This window comes from Epinephelus moara, chromosome 18, assembly GCF_006386435.1.
Source record: "Epinephelus moara isolate mb chromosome 18, YSFRI_EMoa_1.0, whole genome shotgun sequence".
Lineage (NCBI taxonomy): Eukaryota > Metazoa > Chordata > Actinopteri > Perciformes > Serranidae > Epinephelus > Epinephelus moara.
Window position 1 is genome coordinate 13,391,813 of NC_065523.1, and position 17,514 is coordinate 13,409,326.

At 41.0% G+C, this 17,514-nt stretch overlaps 1 protein-coding gene across 1 annotated transcript in view; it reads right to left on the bottom strand.

Moving 5' to 3' along the window:
• Positions 1–17,514, bottom strand: part of shank1 (SH3 and multiple ankyrin repeat domains 1) — a 96,088-nt gene that overhangs the window by 29,445 nt on the left and 49,129 nt on the right. The window contains exons 6-15 of the mRNA XM_050068160.1: positions 15,450–15,604; positions 14,469–14,636; positions 12,289–12,405; positions 11,276–11,353; positions 10,512–10,578; positions 10,130–10,299; positions 8,866–8,987; positions 6,759–6,907; positions 4,302–4,415; positions 2,305–2,380 (exon numbers count right to left, since the gene is read on the bottom strand). Of these exons, the coding sequence (XP_049924117.1) occupies positions 2,305–2,380; positions 4,302–4,415; positions 6,759–6,907; positions 8,866–8,987; positions 10,130–10,299; positions 10,512–10,578; positions 11,276–11,353; positions 12,289–12,405; positions 14,469–14,636; positions 15,450–15,604 (1,216 nt within the window). The remainder of the gene's footprint in view (positions 1–2,304; positions 2,381–4,301; positions 4,416–6,758; positions 6,908–8,865; positions 8,988–10,129; positions 10,300–10,511; positions 10,579–11,275; positions 11,354–12,288; positions 12,406–14,468; positions 14,637–15,449; positions 15,605–17,514) is intronic.

Below are 17,514 nucleotides of genomic sequence, written 5' to 3' on the forward strand. Positions count from 1 at the left end.
GTGAAAACATGGCAGAGGGCATCCCCCTTCATGCTTTTTACTAACCTGTGTTGCCCCCCTGTTGCTTGCATACACACAAAAAAACAATGCATATGTCTCTTTTCACCCATTTATGAACACAGAGTGCCCTTCTTCCTTCATCCAACCTCTTCATCCTTCTCTCCAACCCTCTTCTCCCTTTAGAGTGCCCTTCACTGTCTGACCTCCAGATGGAGACACCACAGGGGAGAGAGGGTGATAGAAAGAAAATTAAAAAGTACAGGGGGGTTAGCAATATAGTGATGAATAGAAAGCGAAGGAGGGATGCTTAGATGGTCAGGAGATGTGGCCAACTATAGAGGGATGAAAGGAGGGATAGGTGAGATATTACATGTAGTGATAAAGACTGGGAAAGTAGGCCTATGTGAGGGCGGTTCTGAGTCAGCCATGCCTGCCTGCCTGCCTGGCCAAACAAATAGTCTCAGGCTCCGTCTATGCTGCAGTACACGGCTTTAATTATCCATGATGTGTGTGTTAGCGTGTGTGCACAAACATATGTGTGTGAGTTGGCATGGCTGAGTGCATCGCTTACATTAAATGTCACTGTTGATGAAAAGCATGTTAATAATAAATGATACTGTGTGCATTTGTGAGACAGAAACAGATACAGAGGGAGATAAAGAGAAAGGAAAACATGAAAAGAAAAAAATGCAAGCCTGAGAGAGAAAGTTGAGGGATGATAAAGAATGATGATGAGTGAGCGGACGGAAAAAAGGGAGGGAAAGAGAGAGGCATAAGGCGGGATTTCGTGTAAATAATACATGCGATTGATAATGGCTTTATTTCTATGTAAATAATTCTCTCTTTGCTCAGTCCAAGTCATGGACACTGAAATGAGTTTGCCTCAAAGCGACGCCGTGCTCGCCATGATGCAGATGCAAGGCATTAAAGGGAATGACATTATGTTAGGCTGCGTTAATGAGGAGAAGTCACACTCCCAAAGTCAATACAGGAGAGTTTTCCCCACTCATGTGTCAACAGATCACCTCCACAGAGAATCCAGAGAAGTTTCTGGTGTATGCTGAAAAAGCTGAATAGGAACCATTTTCTGCAAATGTTTTCATGCTGATGAAGTTGCAGTAGGTGCAAGAATGACCTTCTATCAAAAGATCTTAGCTGCTGTTTTAAGATTATTTACAGTTAGTCCCATGGCACATTACATATGCTTCAGTTCAGATAGTTTGGTCATCAAGGACAGTAATGATTATATAACAGTCAGTCGACACAAAGAAACTACAGACTTAGTCATCAGAGTGGTCTGAAAGCACCTTCACAATCACCGCCAAGTTCAGCCCACCTAAAAATTGCAGCCCGGCAACGCAGCTTTGCACCTCAAGAGCCAAAAGACTGACATACAAGGGAAGGAAGTTACTCTAAAATCCTGATATGACAAAAAAATCTGCCTGTCTGCCCAGGTTAAACTCCGCAAAACCAGCTAGTCAAAACATGGCTGGTAAACCTGTGCCTCAAGGATGACTCCAGCATGAAAGCAGGCGGATCAGCTTCACGACCTGAGGCAGTGAACCCTCACACATCGTCATCCCACCGCATGAATCACTTGCAACACATCACATCACACAAATCAAAGTACCGCTGGAACGTATGAATCATTCACCACATGAATCATCTTATCTGGGTAGATGTATACAGTATGTTAGCATACAAACAAATCCACTCTCAACATGTGCTGTGTGTCAAAACATTGGAGCAGCAGGGGTCGTGATGAAAAGGTTGTCAGTTTGATTTGGATTACCCACTGGGTGGATGGACAAGATACATCATGCTCTTTAGCAAAGGCACTGAACCCCTTCTTGCCTCAGCAGAGCTGCTCTGTGGCTGATGATAGAAAACAGTGGTAGTTCTCACTGACTCTCAGGTGGAGCAATAATCTGAATGTCAAGCTGCCCTTCTCTTAACCTTTATGTAACCAGGATCTGTCGGTGTCATAATGGCATACTTTCATGCTTCATTCAGGTCTTAATGTCACACCACACAGGCACTGAAGCATCCAAATGCCTCTTTTGTCAACCCAAGTGGCCCGAAGCGCCCTTGTGTTCAGCTCCTCTGGCAGGTGAAGTACGACTCTGGTGTGACCTTACCCTAAATGAACCCAACCCCTAACCCTGCGAGCTGAAGCGCAGCCCCTTTTTCCTTTTTGCCCTTGCTGCTTAGAGAATCTGTGCAGGCCTCTGTGTCTTTGGATAAAACTGGCATGTGTTCAGTTTGCTGTACATCAGTGACAGCTAGCGGCAAGGTAACTCTTACCTGGGAGCGTCAAAGCTGTCATAGGATCCCACAGTGTAATGGCGGAACAGCCTTTTGGCTCGTTCTCCACGGCTCTCTGAAACACAAAACCACAGGGACATCAGCATGGTTGCACCTGCATTAAATCTATTTGCAAGGCTTATTATACAGCACGTACTGTTCAGTTACTGTATTATCATTACTAATATACTGGAATTTATTATAATATCTTCTTTGTACAGGTGACTTTTTTCAGTTACAAGGCATTTGAGCTACTGATCAAAATCAACTGACACCAGACCTGTAACCTAAACCTTAGACTAAATTGCACATTGATTAGGCCCTTTAGGGTTTTGCAATGTTGTGATCGCAACTATTAACTCAAAAGTCACAATACACAAATCGTCTTTAATTCTGCGTGACCTTGCAATTTTGTCCAATCACTGCAACTTTGCACAAATTTGACTATTTAAAAGGGATAAAGTCTCATTTCATTATAGAGCTGCGCAGAGTGTATTGATTAGCTCAGCCCTGTTTATCATGAGACTGCTGGTGCAGGATCTGAGCTCTGTGCTTGGAGTCACAGACACACAGTGACAGGTCTGTTAAAATCACACAGCTAACACTACCCAATGGTTATTAACAAGTTTAATGACAGTTGAGCCGTTTTGCTGTCAATGTGACATTAACGATGGTCGATGTTAGCTGTTGCCAAAGTGGCAAAATATGACGAGTAGCGATGAGGTCACATTGTGCTGTGTTAGCTCATGCTATCTGGGCAGGAGGAGAGTGTCTCACAGGGACAGTCCTTCAGCGCTGCCACCCAACCATTACAAATAGATTCTAATTCTGTGAGAGACACTGGGAGCTCATAATAATATGCTCCCAATCGATCACAGCATCGCAACTATTTTTGCAGTATTCAGTAGTCCCTGCAATTTCATAAAACATCATAGCATGCATCGCAATTTTTTCGGAAAGCTGTTTCAAATCTGTTATAGGCTGCAACAATCACAAAAAATGCCCACAAAATCCTGGAGGGACTGCTTAAACAAAGACTCACTTGACTAATATAAAGTCACTTCACAAAATTAATGGATTAATAGCTTGAAACATTTGTCAAAAAAATCCAAATATTAGCTTGTTTTATTGTCTCAAATGTTAGGATTTGGCCTTTTTTCCCTTTATTTTATGTCATTATAAATTAAACAGCTCTGTGTTTTTGATTGTGGGTGGCACAAAACAAGAAATTTGAAGATCTGGACTTGGAGAAGTTGTGATGGGCATTTTAATTATTTTTTAGCAATTTTATCACTGGAAACAATCAATCAATCAAGGTAATAATTGATAGATTAATGAATAAGTAAAATTCTACTACTTTGTTTATACAGACCTGATGTTTGTAATGCTAAATGTACTGCAGAGCTCATTTATACTTTAAAGTAATAGTCTGAAATTGTGGGAAATGCACTTACTTGCTTTCTTTTCAAGTAAGATGAGAAGACTAATATACTTAACTAATGTCTATGTGGTAAATATGACGCTACAACCATTTGCCAGTTAGCTTAGCTTAGCATAAAGACTGGAATCCTAGGTAGGCTAAACAGCTAGCATGGTTCTATCCATAGGTGAGAAAATCTGCCTCCCAGCCATCTCAAGCTCGCTAATTAACAAGTTTTACCTTGTTTGTTTAATCTGCTGAAGTGTAAAAACAACATGTTGTGATTCTACAGGGGGTTGTGTGCTGGACCTTTTCTTGGCACAGAGCAGCGACTTCCTGAAGTCAGTGTGAGATGTCCAATCAACCAGCAGAGTTAATGTAACAACAAAGTAGCTTATTGCCTTCAATCTATATTGTTGTATAATACGAAAACTAGAATCTTAATCTATCGTCAGGCTTTCGTGAGGTTAAACATGAAATGCTAATGCTAAAAGTGATGCTAGGTGTTTTCAGTATGAGCCTACTGTGTGTGTGTGTGTGTGTGTGTGTGTGAGTGGACATGACTAATGGTGATCACCTGATCGGTTCTCTTGGCTTCGAAGCATCACTTCCTCCACACAGTCAGAGGGGAACCAGCCTGTGCGACCCCTGACCGTCCCCTCCCAGTACCCACCCTCGCCAACACTCAGCACTAGAGGGGGGGCAGGAAAGAGCAGCATATCAGGAAAAGGCAACACAACACGCACTAACACACACACTCACACATACAGATACCAATGAGAAATGAACCCACGCAAAAAGACAACATTGTACAGACAGAAAAAAATAATGCAGACAGACACAGACGGACATGCAAACCTCCTACATACTCACCAAGACATACATACCTGGCGACACCTTAGACTCACTCACAAACACACACATATTCATACCTGCAGACATTGAATACAAACATATATAGAGACCTTACACTCATGTTAGGACATGGCCATTTTACAAACTCATCTGAAGACACTTGGAACTGGCCTGGTTGCTGATCTGTCTCTGAGGATGATAGGACCCTCTTTACGCCTGGTGTTAAAGGAACAGTTCACCCCAAAATCAAAAACACACATTTTTCCTCTTACCTGAAGTGCTATTTATCAATCTAGATTTTTTTGGTGTGAGTTGCCAAGTATTTGAGATATCAGCCATAGAAATCACTGCCTTCTCTCAAATATAATGTAATTAGATGGAACTCGGCTTGTGTTGCTCAAAGCGCCAAAAATACATTTGACAAACTCAACAGTGATGTCTCTTTCTAGAAATCATGACCTGGTTACCAAAGATAATCCACAGACCTTGTTGTGAGCAGTTTCATGTAGGAACTATTTTCATCCAGCAACTGTGTCACCGTAGGAAGCGTGCATCTACTCATGGATGAGAGGCTCATGCTTGTGACAGCATGAGATGTAAACTTTAATGATTGAGCTGTAACATTAGCTAGCTCAGCAGTAGATGCATGCCTTCCTCTGCATGGTGATACAGCTGGCAGGCGTAGCTCAGTAAAAACAAAATGGTTCCTAAATGAAACTTCTCACAACAAAGTCTGTGGATTGTTGAGTAACTAGATTATGATTTCTAGAAAGAGACATTGCTGTTGAGTTTTTCAAATGTTTTTCTTTTTGAGCACCACAAGTCCTGGGCCATATAGTTGTACTATGAGAGAGGGCAGACATCTCTACAGCCAATATCTACACTCCGCAACTCACACCAAAACAATCTAGATTGATAAAGAGCACAACAGGTGAGAGGAATTTGGGGATGAACTGCCCCTTTAACGTGCATCTCCTGTCAGGCTTGAGTAAATAAAAAAAAATGAAAGTAATATTTTTGGTGTTGTTTCTCAATGCGAGTCAAGTCACTGTTTTCTCAAGAGATCCTTAGAGTAATAGTTTGACATTTTGGGAAATTCGTTTATTTGCTTTCTTGCTGGGAGTGACTTGAGAGGATTGATACCACTCTCATGTCGGAGGGTAATATCATTCTTCTCACCAAACTCTCGGCAAAAAAGTGAATTTCTAGTATGACGAACTCTTGATTAATCTTTGTACACTGGAAGTCCATCCATATGTAGTTTTTTGGTGGGAATGCTCTTAACATCTCCAGGCTTGAGAGAGTCTGGAACTGCATCCCAACACAGCTTTAGACCACTTTTACTGTTTTGGTTTCCTGGTCTGAACTTGTCGCGGATGGTTACGAGCCACATCCCCATATAACTTGAGAAATGAAACACAGAAAAGCTGTACCAGAGCTTAAAGGAGAGTGAGTATTGCACTTACATGAGTCAGGTGGCTATAAATAAAACGTCAATGGAATGCTCACATGACATCCTATGCCCTGTGTCTCTGGATGTGTAAGTAGGCAAGACGTTAGCCATAACACCTCAATAAGTCAATGGCATAAATAGGCTGTGTCTATTTTGGATGATACTATTAGCTATAGTGTTGTGGTCAGTGGATATTTGTCAGTGTAGTTCATGTCATGTAGATAAAGAAAATCCTCTTGTGATGCAGTATCTCACTTTGGGTCTAAAATATTTCATCAGTTAGCTTAATGGTGTTAGCCTAAGAGCTGCTAATGAAACCTCAACTCTGGAACTGATAAACCTTGCAGTCAGCAGCTTACATATTATTAGGAACTTTCTGGGTCCATGCCAAAGCCCCAAACAAAGAGGGATTCTGTACGTGTAACCTTTGTTACATTTACATCTTTTAAATGTGTCTGTAATGTTGCTTTGTGTGTTTTTGAGTGTGCATTTAGTTCACTTTAACAAGTATATGTATGGACATCAAAGATGCCTGTCTGATTAATGTGGAGATTAGCACTAGGCCTAAACAGCATCACAAACACTGACACCCAACCAGACAGACACTTTGAATTCATGAGGAGGACAAAATGCAGTATTATGCTCAAGCACACACACACACACACACACACACACACACACACAAACACACACTGTGTATCATGACATGAAAATGCACATACTCACCTTTGACCCTGTCTCCCTTATTGAAGCTGATTTCTCGCTCTCCCTGTGCAGAGTGTGATCGAGTAGCTACAAAGACTCGTCCTGGGACAGCGCTGTAGAGGCGTCTCCGCTGTCCTGCGGTTTGTCCAGTTGCGCTGGTAGGGGCAGGTCTGGGTGGGAGACAGCAGAAGGTAGAGTTGATGATATGAGACTGAAGTTTAAAAATCAAAGCTTCCTATAGGCATGGCTGGCTAAATTACTGAATGCCATAACTACTTTTGTTTGTTTATTTGTGTTTGAGAGAGAGAAAGGGAAAGTCTCTGCCAAGCAGGTGTATCAAGACCCAGTTTAGACCAAAACCAGTTCAGTGTGAGTCCCACACTGTATGAATGTCTTACAATAAAAATGTGGAACATGAAAACCATAAGTACTCCTCAAATTGATCTGAAAGATCCACAATTCCATAAAATAAAGATTGCAAAAAGGAGTGTTGTGTTAAAGGGATAGTGCACCCAAAAATGAAAATTTTGCCATTATCTACTCACCCATATGCCGATGGAGGCTCAGGTGAAGTTTTAGAGTCCTCACAACACTTGTGGAGATCCCAGGGGAGAAGGGGTAGCAACACAANCCCTTCTCCCCTGGGATCTCCACAAGTGTTGTGAGGACTCTAAAACTTCACCTGAGCCTCCATCGGCATATGGGTGAGTAGATAATGGCAAAATTTTCATTTTTGGGTGCACTATCCCTTTAACACAACACTCCTTTTTGCAATCTTTATTTTATGGAATTGTGGATCTTTCAGATCAATTTGAGGAGTACTTATGGTTTTCATGTTCCACATTTTTATTGTAAGACATTCATACAGTGTGGGACTCACACTGAACTGGTTTTGGTCTAAACTGGGTCTCGATACACCTGCTTGGCAGAGACTTTCCCTTTCTCTCTCTCAAACACAAATAAACAAACAAAAGTAGTTATGGCATTCAGTACTTTAGGAGATATTTTGTGGTTTCAATTACTGCTCAGGACACTTGGATCACTACGGATGAGCAGTATGGAGATATTTTGTGGTTTCAATTATGTGTTTTTGGACATTTGAATCTGGGGCGCCGTAAGCCTCCAAGAGGTGGATTTGTGTTGCTACCCCTTCTCCCCTGGGATCTCCACAAGTGTTGTGAGGACTCTAAAACTTCACCTGAGCCTCCATCGGCATATGGGTGAGTAGATAATGGCAAAATTTTCATTTTTGGGTGCACTATAACTTTAACACAACACTCAATTTAGCTAAATCCCTGCACTTGTGGTCATGACCAGTCTCGAAATAAAATCCAGAGTCCTCTTTGTCTGAGACCAAGACATGTCTGAGTAAATATGCGGGTGAGTCCGAGACAAGACTGACACCTTAAAAAAGCGATCTTGAGACTAACCTGGAGTACTACAACACTGGTCAGTGAGTTCTCCAAAAATTTGTCTGAACATTTTAGGGTTCTGTATTAGGTCACGTTTTAAAGGTTTAATTGATGACCTCTGTAGGTCTGTAAACTCACTTAACAGATATTGAATTATCCTTATTTGATCTATTTAATTTTACTGTTTATATTTGCAGGGACAGTGCACAATTAAAAAGTAATTGCAACAGAGTTAGCTAGCAGCTAATTTGCATCTGCCATCCCTGAGCAGGTAGACCAAAAAAAACCCCATCAGAACAGCAAGTATACACCACATAAAACAAATAAAACAAGACAATACATAAAAGTCCATCAATGTGAGAAACTGTGAGTGTAACAGAGGTAATAATATAACTTATTCTAAGTCAGACAGTGATTTTTGTGTTTTGTTTCTGAGAAATCTTAATTCTCCTAATTCTCCTAAAATCCTAATTACCTATTGCAACACAAAAAACATTTGGAGACTAAAGAAACCATATGACTTAAACTTAAACATTTCATACCCAGGTAATTCACTTAAAAACATTATAAAGTCTCTTCTGGGATCTGCAGACATTCAGTAGAAGGTCTCAAAAGTACCTTAACCAGCCCAGATGTACCGACTGCACTTAGCAAAGTGGAAGAGAGATTCTTGAGCAGCAGCATCTTGCTCCTAGATGTCGGCCTTTGCCACTCACCCCTGTCTCCGACTCTGCCTGCTCCGGTCCTCCTTGTCTCCAATCCTTCCTCGGGACGGGGAACGCGTCCTCGCCCCTCTGGGACTGCTGGAGCTCCGCAGGGTTCCTGTATGCTTGTAGCCCTGAGAGAGACATATGTCATTTCATTAAAGATGTTTATGACCACAGAATATATATATATTCATTTTTAAATTTATATCCATGTGTATGATCATTTCATAATATTGTAGCTGCGTACAATATTCTGTGAATGATACTGTATTACCATTATTTGAAATTTGATAACTAGTTTAACTAACATGAGGGGATTTTCTATTGTGCTATTCATTTATTTTTAACTACTGTGTCTTTTACTACGTTAATGTGACAATTTCATATTTTTTCTGATTTCCGTAGCTACAAAAACTCACCTAATGCCATTGATTTTTGTACTCATAATGTTAACAGAAACATTTGTAAAATGATAGTAATGATAGTTTTATTCCATGATGCTTGTTTATGGGGTATAACTCATCATGATCACTCATCTATCTGATGCTAAGTGAAATACATGTACATGGATGGCTTTTGTGAAAAAAGATATAAGTTGCTGCAATGAGTTCTGTTCACCACTAGAGGTTGATAAAGGTCATCCATTACATTGTTTAATGTCCCTCCTAATTGTATAATTTGTATATGAATTATTGGGTTGTAGCTGCTCAAGCCTCCACCTGTGCAATGGAAATATTCATTACCTGGGTATTAACCATTTCTCCAAGCTGTCAGGTTAAAGGTCAATCATACTGAAATGCAAGTTAGTAAGTAACATTCAATACTTTGTTTAGATGACTTCTGAAGAAGTCAGTAAAACTCTACAGCAGTTTAAACGTAAGAGTTAAAATCTACAACATTATGTAAGTTATTTTTGTACCACAATCAATATGTGTGTAGGTGGTGATTGGGGAGTGACTCTGAAGTCTTTTGAGAGGTCAAAAGTTCCAGAACACTTATGAAATGGACCTTGAGGTGAGGTTGTTTTTCCACGGTCAACATGGGTGAGAAGTTCTGGACGTGCTCGGGATCATGGACGGCTTTAAGATGTACATTTCCATGGCAACTTACTTAATTCAATCTGCCCGCAAGGACTGTGTGATTCAGTTGAAAGCTCTAGAACAGCTAATAAATGGACTGAGATTATGTTGTGCTGTTTCCAGTGTAAAGAATTTTAATTTTGAACCTCATTTTTCAGAGAGAGAGAGAGACACACACACACATACACACACACCTGAACAGAGACAATGTTGGTCCCCGGGGCGTTCGGCACCGCCATCCAGTCTGGCAGGTTCATGCTGCTGTCACTGTTGGCCCGGAGGAAGGGATGAGGGTGGGGTATCGCCAGTGTTCGGGCGCTCTCCCGCCTCTGGGGGGCATACTTTGGAGACTCCACAAAAGGAACTGGAAGGTGAGAGGAGGCAGGAAAGAGTAAGAGAACACAGGTGAGCATAATATCAGTTTACTTTGTCACTTACTTTACATCCTCATGATCTACATACCTATCCAAACTTTTTTCATGGCTGCTTTCTTAAGTTAACAAAATGTCTGACATTATGGGATGTTTACATCTCCAAACTGGCATGCAAATTTCAGACCAGACCTCAGCTACTTACCCACATCTGTATCCCTGTGGTTTTTGATAATTTCTCCCAGCTCAAAATGGCCAGACACGACAGCCACCTGATAAAAACACACATATACTCGTTTTGGATGCAGTTATATGGCAAATAAATGCACAAAATGTAAGGGTGGAAAAAACAGTTTGCTTTTTCTCTTGTAATTAAAGAAGCTAGCGTTATGGGTGCTTTTACTAACAGGATCTTCTTCCGTATTTTCAAAATGGCCCCACTTTGTAGGTGCTCTATATTTGCACCTCTAGTGGGCAAATTCACAAGTGATCAAAATCAAGAGTGGCTGTGGCATGCATAAAATTAAATTTACACGGGATGTAGATTTGCTGTCACCTTGATAAAGAATAATACAGCCAAAACATATTGAGACCAAATTTTTGTATTCTTTCCACCGTTGCACAAATGCTTTTGACCGTTTTTTTTTTTAATAAACTACACAGGTCAGCACACAATCTGGCCAATTTCAATGCTGTCTCCCTGTTGTCTCCTCTCATTTTCTCTCTCGCACGCACACAAACACAACAGATTGTCTCAGCTGGCTTTTTCTGCACTGACAGAGTTAATATATCCAGATTAAGGGGTCACATGCAACCCTGCCACCTGGGACCTCTGTGTGTGCATCACAGCACAATAATGGTTTAAAGTGAAATAGGCCCTGGTACTTTCTGCTACGTTAACTTAATAAGACACTAAACCATACAACCACCCAACATGCATAATTACCCAGCCAGGCACTCAGCCATTACCTGAAAGGGGGTCTGACCATTGTTGTTCTTCACGTCTTTATTTGCTCCCCGGTAGAGCAGAATTCGTGAACAGCTTTCCTGCAACAAATAACACTGATTAATGTACATTGATGGTAAAATATAAATTATGTAATCACTGTGTAATGTAGAAACGCATGTAATCTGTTATTATGTATGCAATGCTTTTAGGAAGCACATTCTTCTTTTGACTTAATGTGCATTTTCTTGTGCTTTAATGTTAATGCAAATGTGTTGAATATTAAATATTCTATGAAACATGCCACACCCACCAATCGCATCACTGCACAGACGGAAGCGTGCATCTACTCATGGATGAGACTCCATGGTCGTGACAATATGAGATGCAAATATTAATGAAATCCTCCTCAGCTGGACTGTAATGTTAGCTAGCTCAGTGGTGCTATGTGAGCTAGCAGTAGATGCACGCTTCCTTCTGCATGGTAATACGGTTGGCAGGTGCAGTTCAGTAGAAAGAAAATAGTTCCTACATGAAACTGCTCACAACAAGGTCTGTGGATTATCTTGAGTAACCAGGTCATGACTTCTGGAAAGAAACATTGCTGTTGAGTTTTTGTATTTAATTTTTTTGGCACTTTGAGCATTAAATGCCCAGTGCCCTCTAGTTACGTTATATTCAAAAGAAGGCAGACATCTCTACAGCCGATATCTCCAACACTCGGCAACTCACACCAAAACAATCTAGATTGGTTATTAGCACTAAGTGTAAGAGGTAAAATATGCATTTTTGATTTGGGGGTGAACTGTCCCTTTAAAAGAGCTGTCAAAATCATAAACCTGTTTGTTGACAAGAAGTTTATAATATACAACATCATTCATACTTTATCTTTAGGTAAAATAAAAAAATATGCAGAAGAGACATATTTCAATTGGAATTCAGGATTGGAGGTGTTTCAAGGTTCAGGATGCTGAACCCACTTAAAGCATGTGCTCTATAGAAGCTGACATTTCATCTCTCTGAAAAGAGTGTCTACCTTGTTGTATAAAGCACAGATGTGCAAGGCAGTGTTTCCAGAGGCATTCTGGGAGGAAGAATCCGCCCCGTAGAAGAGGAGGTGCTCCAGATGCTGCGAGTTACCATTCTGACAGGCCTGAGAGAGGACAAACAGATTGTGGCGGAGCGATGGAGAGGGCGAGAGAGAGGGCAGGTAGAGTTTGTTAAGGAGGCGAAAATACAAGATGTACCGGAGAGTAAAGAAAAGGACGAATTCATGTGGTTGTTTAATAAAGAGAACAGAGAGGCGGAGAGGCAAACAAGGATGAAGAACAGACAGTGACACAGGGAGAGGAACAAGGTGACAGTTATTAAGTGACACCACATTTAATTAACACCACCTCCAAACTCAGGGGGCGAGAAAACAGAGAGAGCAGAAGTGAGATCCAGTAACAACAGTAATTGTACATATATCATCATGTGGACACACACCTACAGCAACATCATTCACTGGAAATCAAACCCTTTACATGTTATTATTACTGAGTCATAGGTGACTTATTATCATTTATTCCATGGCTACATTAAATGCTGATTTCAGAATAGTTGGCAGCCTTCCACTGCAATCACACATCAGGAGACTTTGAATTTATTTTAGGCCAATAACTTAACAATAGATGTAAATCAATTCTGTGGGGAATGGATATTACACTGCAGGTTATCATAGCAACACTACTTCTGTTTCATGCCGAGTTACCAGTTAACTCACTGGTGGACTACAATATTCCGATCCTCTGCCTTTTTACAAATGAGGTACTCTCTGACTAAAACATGGAATATGCCGCTATAATTCGGATTTTAATAGCATTCTTTGGACTCAGCACATTTAGAAGATGTGTCTCTTTGGGGTTTTTACTGCAGTTTGCGACACACACCCTGTGGCCTGTTTACAGTCAGCTCTGTGAGTTGTCATGGATATGTTGTACATAAACCAGCCAGCCAAACTGTTTGCAAGGCTGGGATAGAGATGCATGCCCCCAAAAAAGCCCATTTTTCTGGTTGGAAGGAGAAACACACCAACTGTTGAACATTATGAAAGACTTAGATATCAACAGCTTATATCTTCCATATTTTGACGCGATAAAAGACATGTTTGGGCATGTTAATCGGAGTATGCACGGCTGCATGTAAAAGGGAGTATTAGTAGAAAATTCATTTTCATTAGTCATGTTAACAACTTAATAGGAATATTGTCTTTTTTGGAATACGGGCAAAAGCCTGAATATTCTGTGCATGTAAACGTAGTCCTTGAAGTGCAATATCATTAACATTAGTAGCCTACAAATGACTGGCTGCTTCAGTATTATATGCAGTATGTTCAAATGAATCTGAAAAAACTCAACAGGGCCTCAAGGCTGATTCAAACCTGCCAAATACAACTCATTCAAACACTGAATATTTCTATTTTAGGGGGCCATGGGAAAATCCAAATTTAAAAATACCAATTTTCAGTAAAGAAAATGCAGGCTTCTGGTGGATCTAATAAAAAATATATATATTTAGGCCTAGAGTCAAATCCCGCTCAACACACACAGACAAAATAAGATGGAGGCCACGAGGACAGCTGAGGAGACAGATGCTGATGAAGTGTGTGTGATCGCACTGAGACAAAGAGGCTGATACCTTTTATTTTCCTGTCCACTTCACTGCTGGAATATAAGGCCACAGAAGCAGGGTGGGTGGGATGGAGGGTGAAAGGTGTCCGAGATAAAAGATGAGAGGTGCAGTGTTTCATGGCATGAATGGTTTTTGACGTAGACACAGATGCTGTACATACGCAGACACTGGAACACAGAGTACACTGGTGCATTACAAATAGGATGCACACTTGTGCAAGACAAACAACAGAACCTGAAACTAACACCTCCAGGCAGGACTTTTTTTCTGGTGCTGTCAGACCAAAACCCCAAAATAGACACAAATTAGGACACTGACCCCATTAGATTGAAAGATTTTGCCCAAAGCATCCCCCCCAAAAAGGTTTTGCTGTTTAGTATTAAGTATAGAATTAACTGCATACACAGAATATGGGGGATTATACACAACAGAATGAAACCTGTCTTTAAACACTTTCTGTATTTGCATTCATCTAAAATCTCTGGAAATTCCATTCAAAGATCCCTGAAATCTTAAGGGGCCCAATAATGCATCCACTCGTACCTGATGTGTCTCGTCCCAGCCGTTCTCGTCCCTGATGCCCAGTTTGGCGCGGTGGAAAAGCAGTGTTTCGCAGCAGGAGGTGTCCCCCCCTGTCAGCACAGTGTGGTAGAGCGGTGTCAGCCCTCGCCGGTCCTTATAGTCTGGAGAGGCACCCAGAGACAGCAGGACCTGCAGGAAGACACAGCACAGAAGATAAACCTGATACAGGCCATTCTCAAGTACTGGCAGCAATGACAACAGTAAAGGAGTATCAAAAAGTTTGCAATTATTACTATGCAGTAAAATAGTCAAGACTTTTATTAGCAGATAATATTACAAAATAGGCAGCAAAAAAAAATATCTTATGGTGGTTTCCAACTTCAAGTTGAAGAATATTCATGGAATTTAAAATCAGCTTGGGAGCACATAGCCAGGGGTTCAGAGAGGTCATCAAAACCTCAGGTTGGAGACCATTATGTATTAAATCAGAGTCTGCAGTGAATCTTTATGCGGTTTAGCAGCTGTTTCTTTCCTTGGTGGGAAACATGGACTCTGACAATGTAACACATGCAATTATCTCCCCCTGAATGAGTTCTCTCCTCTACAGGTACCATCTTCTTAGCGATTTGGGAGCTGAAGTTCTGGACAAATGCCTAAAATGTAAATGTGCTAACACCTTTAAACCAGGCAATCTGAATTTTAATGTCATTTTTTCTCTCTGGTTGAATAAAATGAAGGATTTTTCTTTGCATTTTGTGTGTGGGTAGGTGTGGATTGCTGCATGGGAGGGTCTGTTTATTCTGTCCTCAGCTTGTTTACTTAGACAGTAACACAAATGAAGACTGAAGACTGCATCAGTTTCAGGGCAGGTATCCATCTTACAGATACATACACTGGTGTAGGTTGGATTTTCTCCTTTTATGGCATAGCAATGAAAACACATTACTTGTGATTAGATAACTGCATTTTTGCAAAAGGACAAGAACGTGTGTGAACGTTTACCAGCAGGGCTGTATGGCGGTGGCCTCGCACAGCTTTGTGTAACGGTGTGAGTCCATCTTTGGCGCGGAAGTCAATGTGAGCCCCTCCCTCCACCAGGACCCGGATGGCCTCACCTCCACCCGGCTCACACTGCACCGCCAGGGACAGGGGGGTCTCTGGCGGACACACACATACACACAGATTCAAATAGAGTTTTTAATGGTCAGAGGGTTTGGCTTGAAAGTCAAATTATTTGGAGGGCGCTGGCCAGATTGTTTGCTCCCAGGGGGCCGACTGAATACTCAGTGGGAAAACAATAAATCTCAACTATTTACACTCAAACTCTTCTTTACTTGCTTTGAGGTCATGGTCTTGAACACCTGCAGCGTTCTCCTTGATGGTTAGACAAAAAAAACAACAACAATCACCTGTCCACCTCTCTTGTCTTCATTCTTTTATGCTTAAAAAGAGACATTCAGGTGTCAGATGCACGGCAGTAAATCAGAGTTCTGTTGACTGTAGCTAATGTGTTTATGTTGCTGCACAGTTCGCTTTGTTCAAGACTCTGTGGAATTTTCTTGTAAACAAATTATGTTTATGTTCCTTGTTTCTTGCCAGAACATATTCTGTGTGTCCTTGAGATCTAACAAACATGTTGAATTTCCTTCTTCACAAAAAATGTGCAAAGCCGAATAACACAACATTCATTTTGCACACAGCCCACGTTAACAAATACATGCATGGTACACGGTCGTAAAAACATTGCTTCATAGGGCTATTAGCGATGAAATGTCCACTTCTTTAAATAAAGCCATGCTAGTGCCTCATTTGACCAGATGGTGAGAAGTCAGGGGATTACCAAGGTGATTACAATTTATTGTGAGGGGAATATGCATATCCGTGTCAAATTTCATAGCAGTTTGACGGCTGACATTTTACTAAAAACCACAAATACCTGCTCATGGTGGTGCTAATAGAAAAAGTTCAGGCTGAGGTACTGAGGTATCATAAATAGTGAGGATCTAGACCTGGTTCCAGATCTGAAAACAGAAAAAAGTTGCTAAAGGCTTCTTCAAAAAAAACCTCAGATTTTGCAGATTTAATAGAAATTGAATTCTTCCTCTTCTTCCAATTGTTTTATTCTTAAATCCCACCATTCTAGGTGGAATTTAGAAATGAAACAGGTTTTATTCTCAGGTTACTCGACTGCACACTCCTGAGACAATTCAGCCAGCTGTTAAGTTTCCTGCAAATGTTCAAATTCACCTCTACTAAAATGTCAGGAAATTTAAAGCTTCTCTATAGATTTAACTCTCAAGATTTGTTTCATACCTGTAGCAATGTTAGCTTCTAAGTAAATGCTAAAGCTGTGATTCCTAACAATACATGAATATTTTGCCAGTTATGCCAACTTATAATGAAGCAACAACGAAACTCAATAAAACAATGTCAAAATAAGAGCAATGTTGTGTCACAACACTTTCAGCCTCACTTAACACACTTCAACTAATTCAACAAGAAACTTCAATGGCACCTGGAAGAATATAAGCATTCAAAGCGTTCTCAGCGAAAACAGGGTATGAGTGCTGGCTGCCATAGCGACAAGAGAGTTTTTGGCAAAAAGGAAAACGACTGAGGGGCTTTTCATCCTCGAACAGCTTCTGTAGAGCTCAGGTACAAATAATTTGGGGGAATGTTTTCACTGCACTTCCTCTGAAGTTGCCATGTCGGGACGACTCAGGGAATGCCCATTAAACGGTTCCCTTGGCAGAGATGGAAGTGAGCCCCCACTGACAGGAGCCACGCTGAATATGGCAGAATCATTTTATGTCCTATTAAAGGCACTCAGTGTGAGCCTTCTGCTGGGTGGGGAGGCATGAAGAAAGAGTTTCAGAGAGACAGGCAGGTCAAATGCAGAAAGTGTGGTGGGGATATCTTCGTCCCAGGACCACAGAGCAGAGTGTTTTTCTAAAGGGCTTTTGATTACCTCTTTGCCCTGCACAGGCCTTATACCTAAGACCTAATATTGAGTGGATTAACTGTCAGAACACCTTGACACAACCTCACAGTCAAGAAAGAAGAGGAA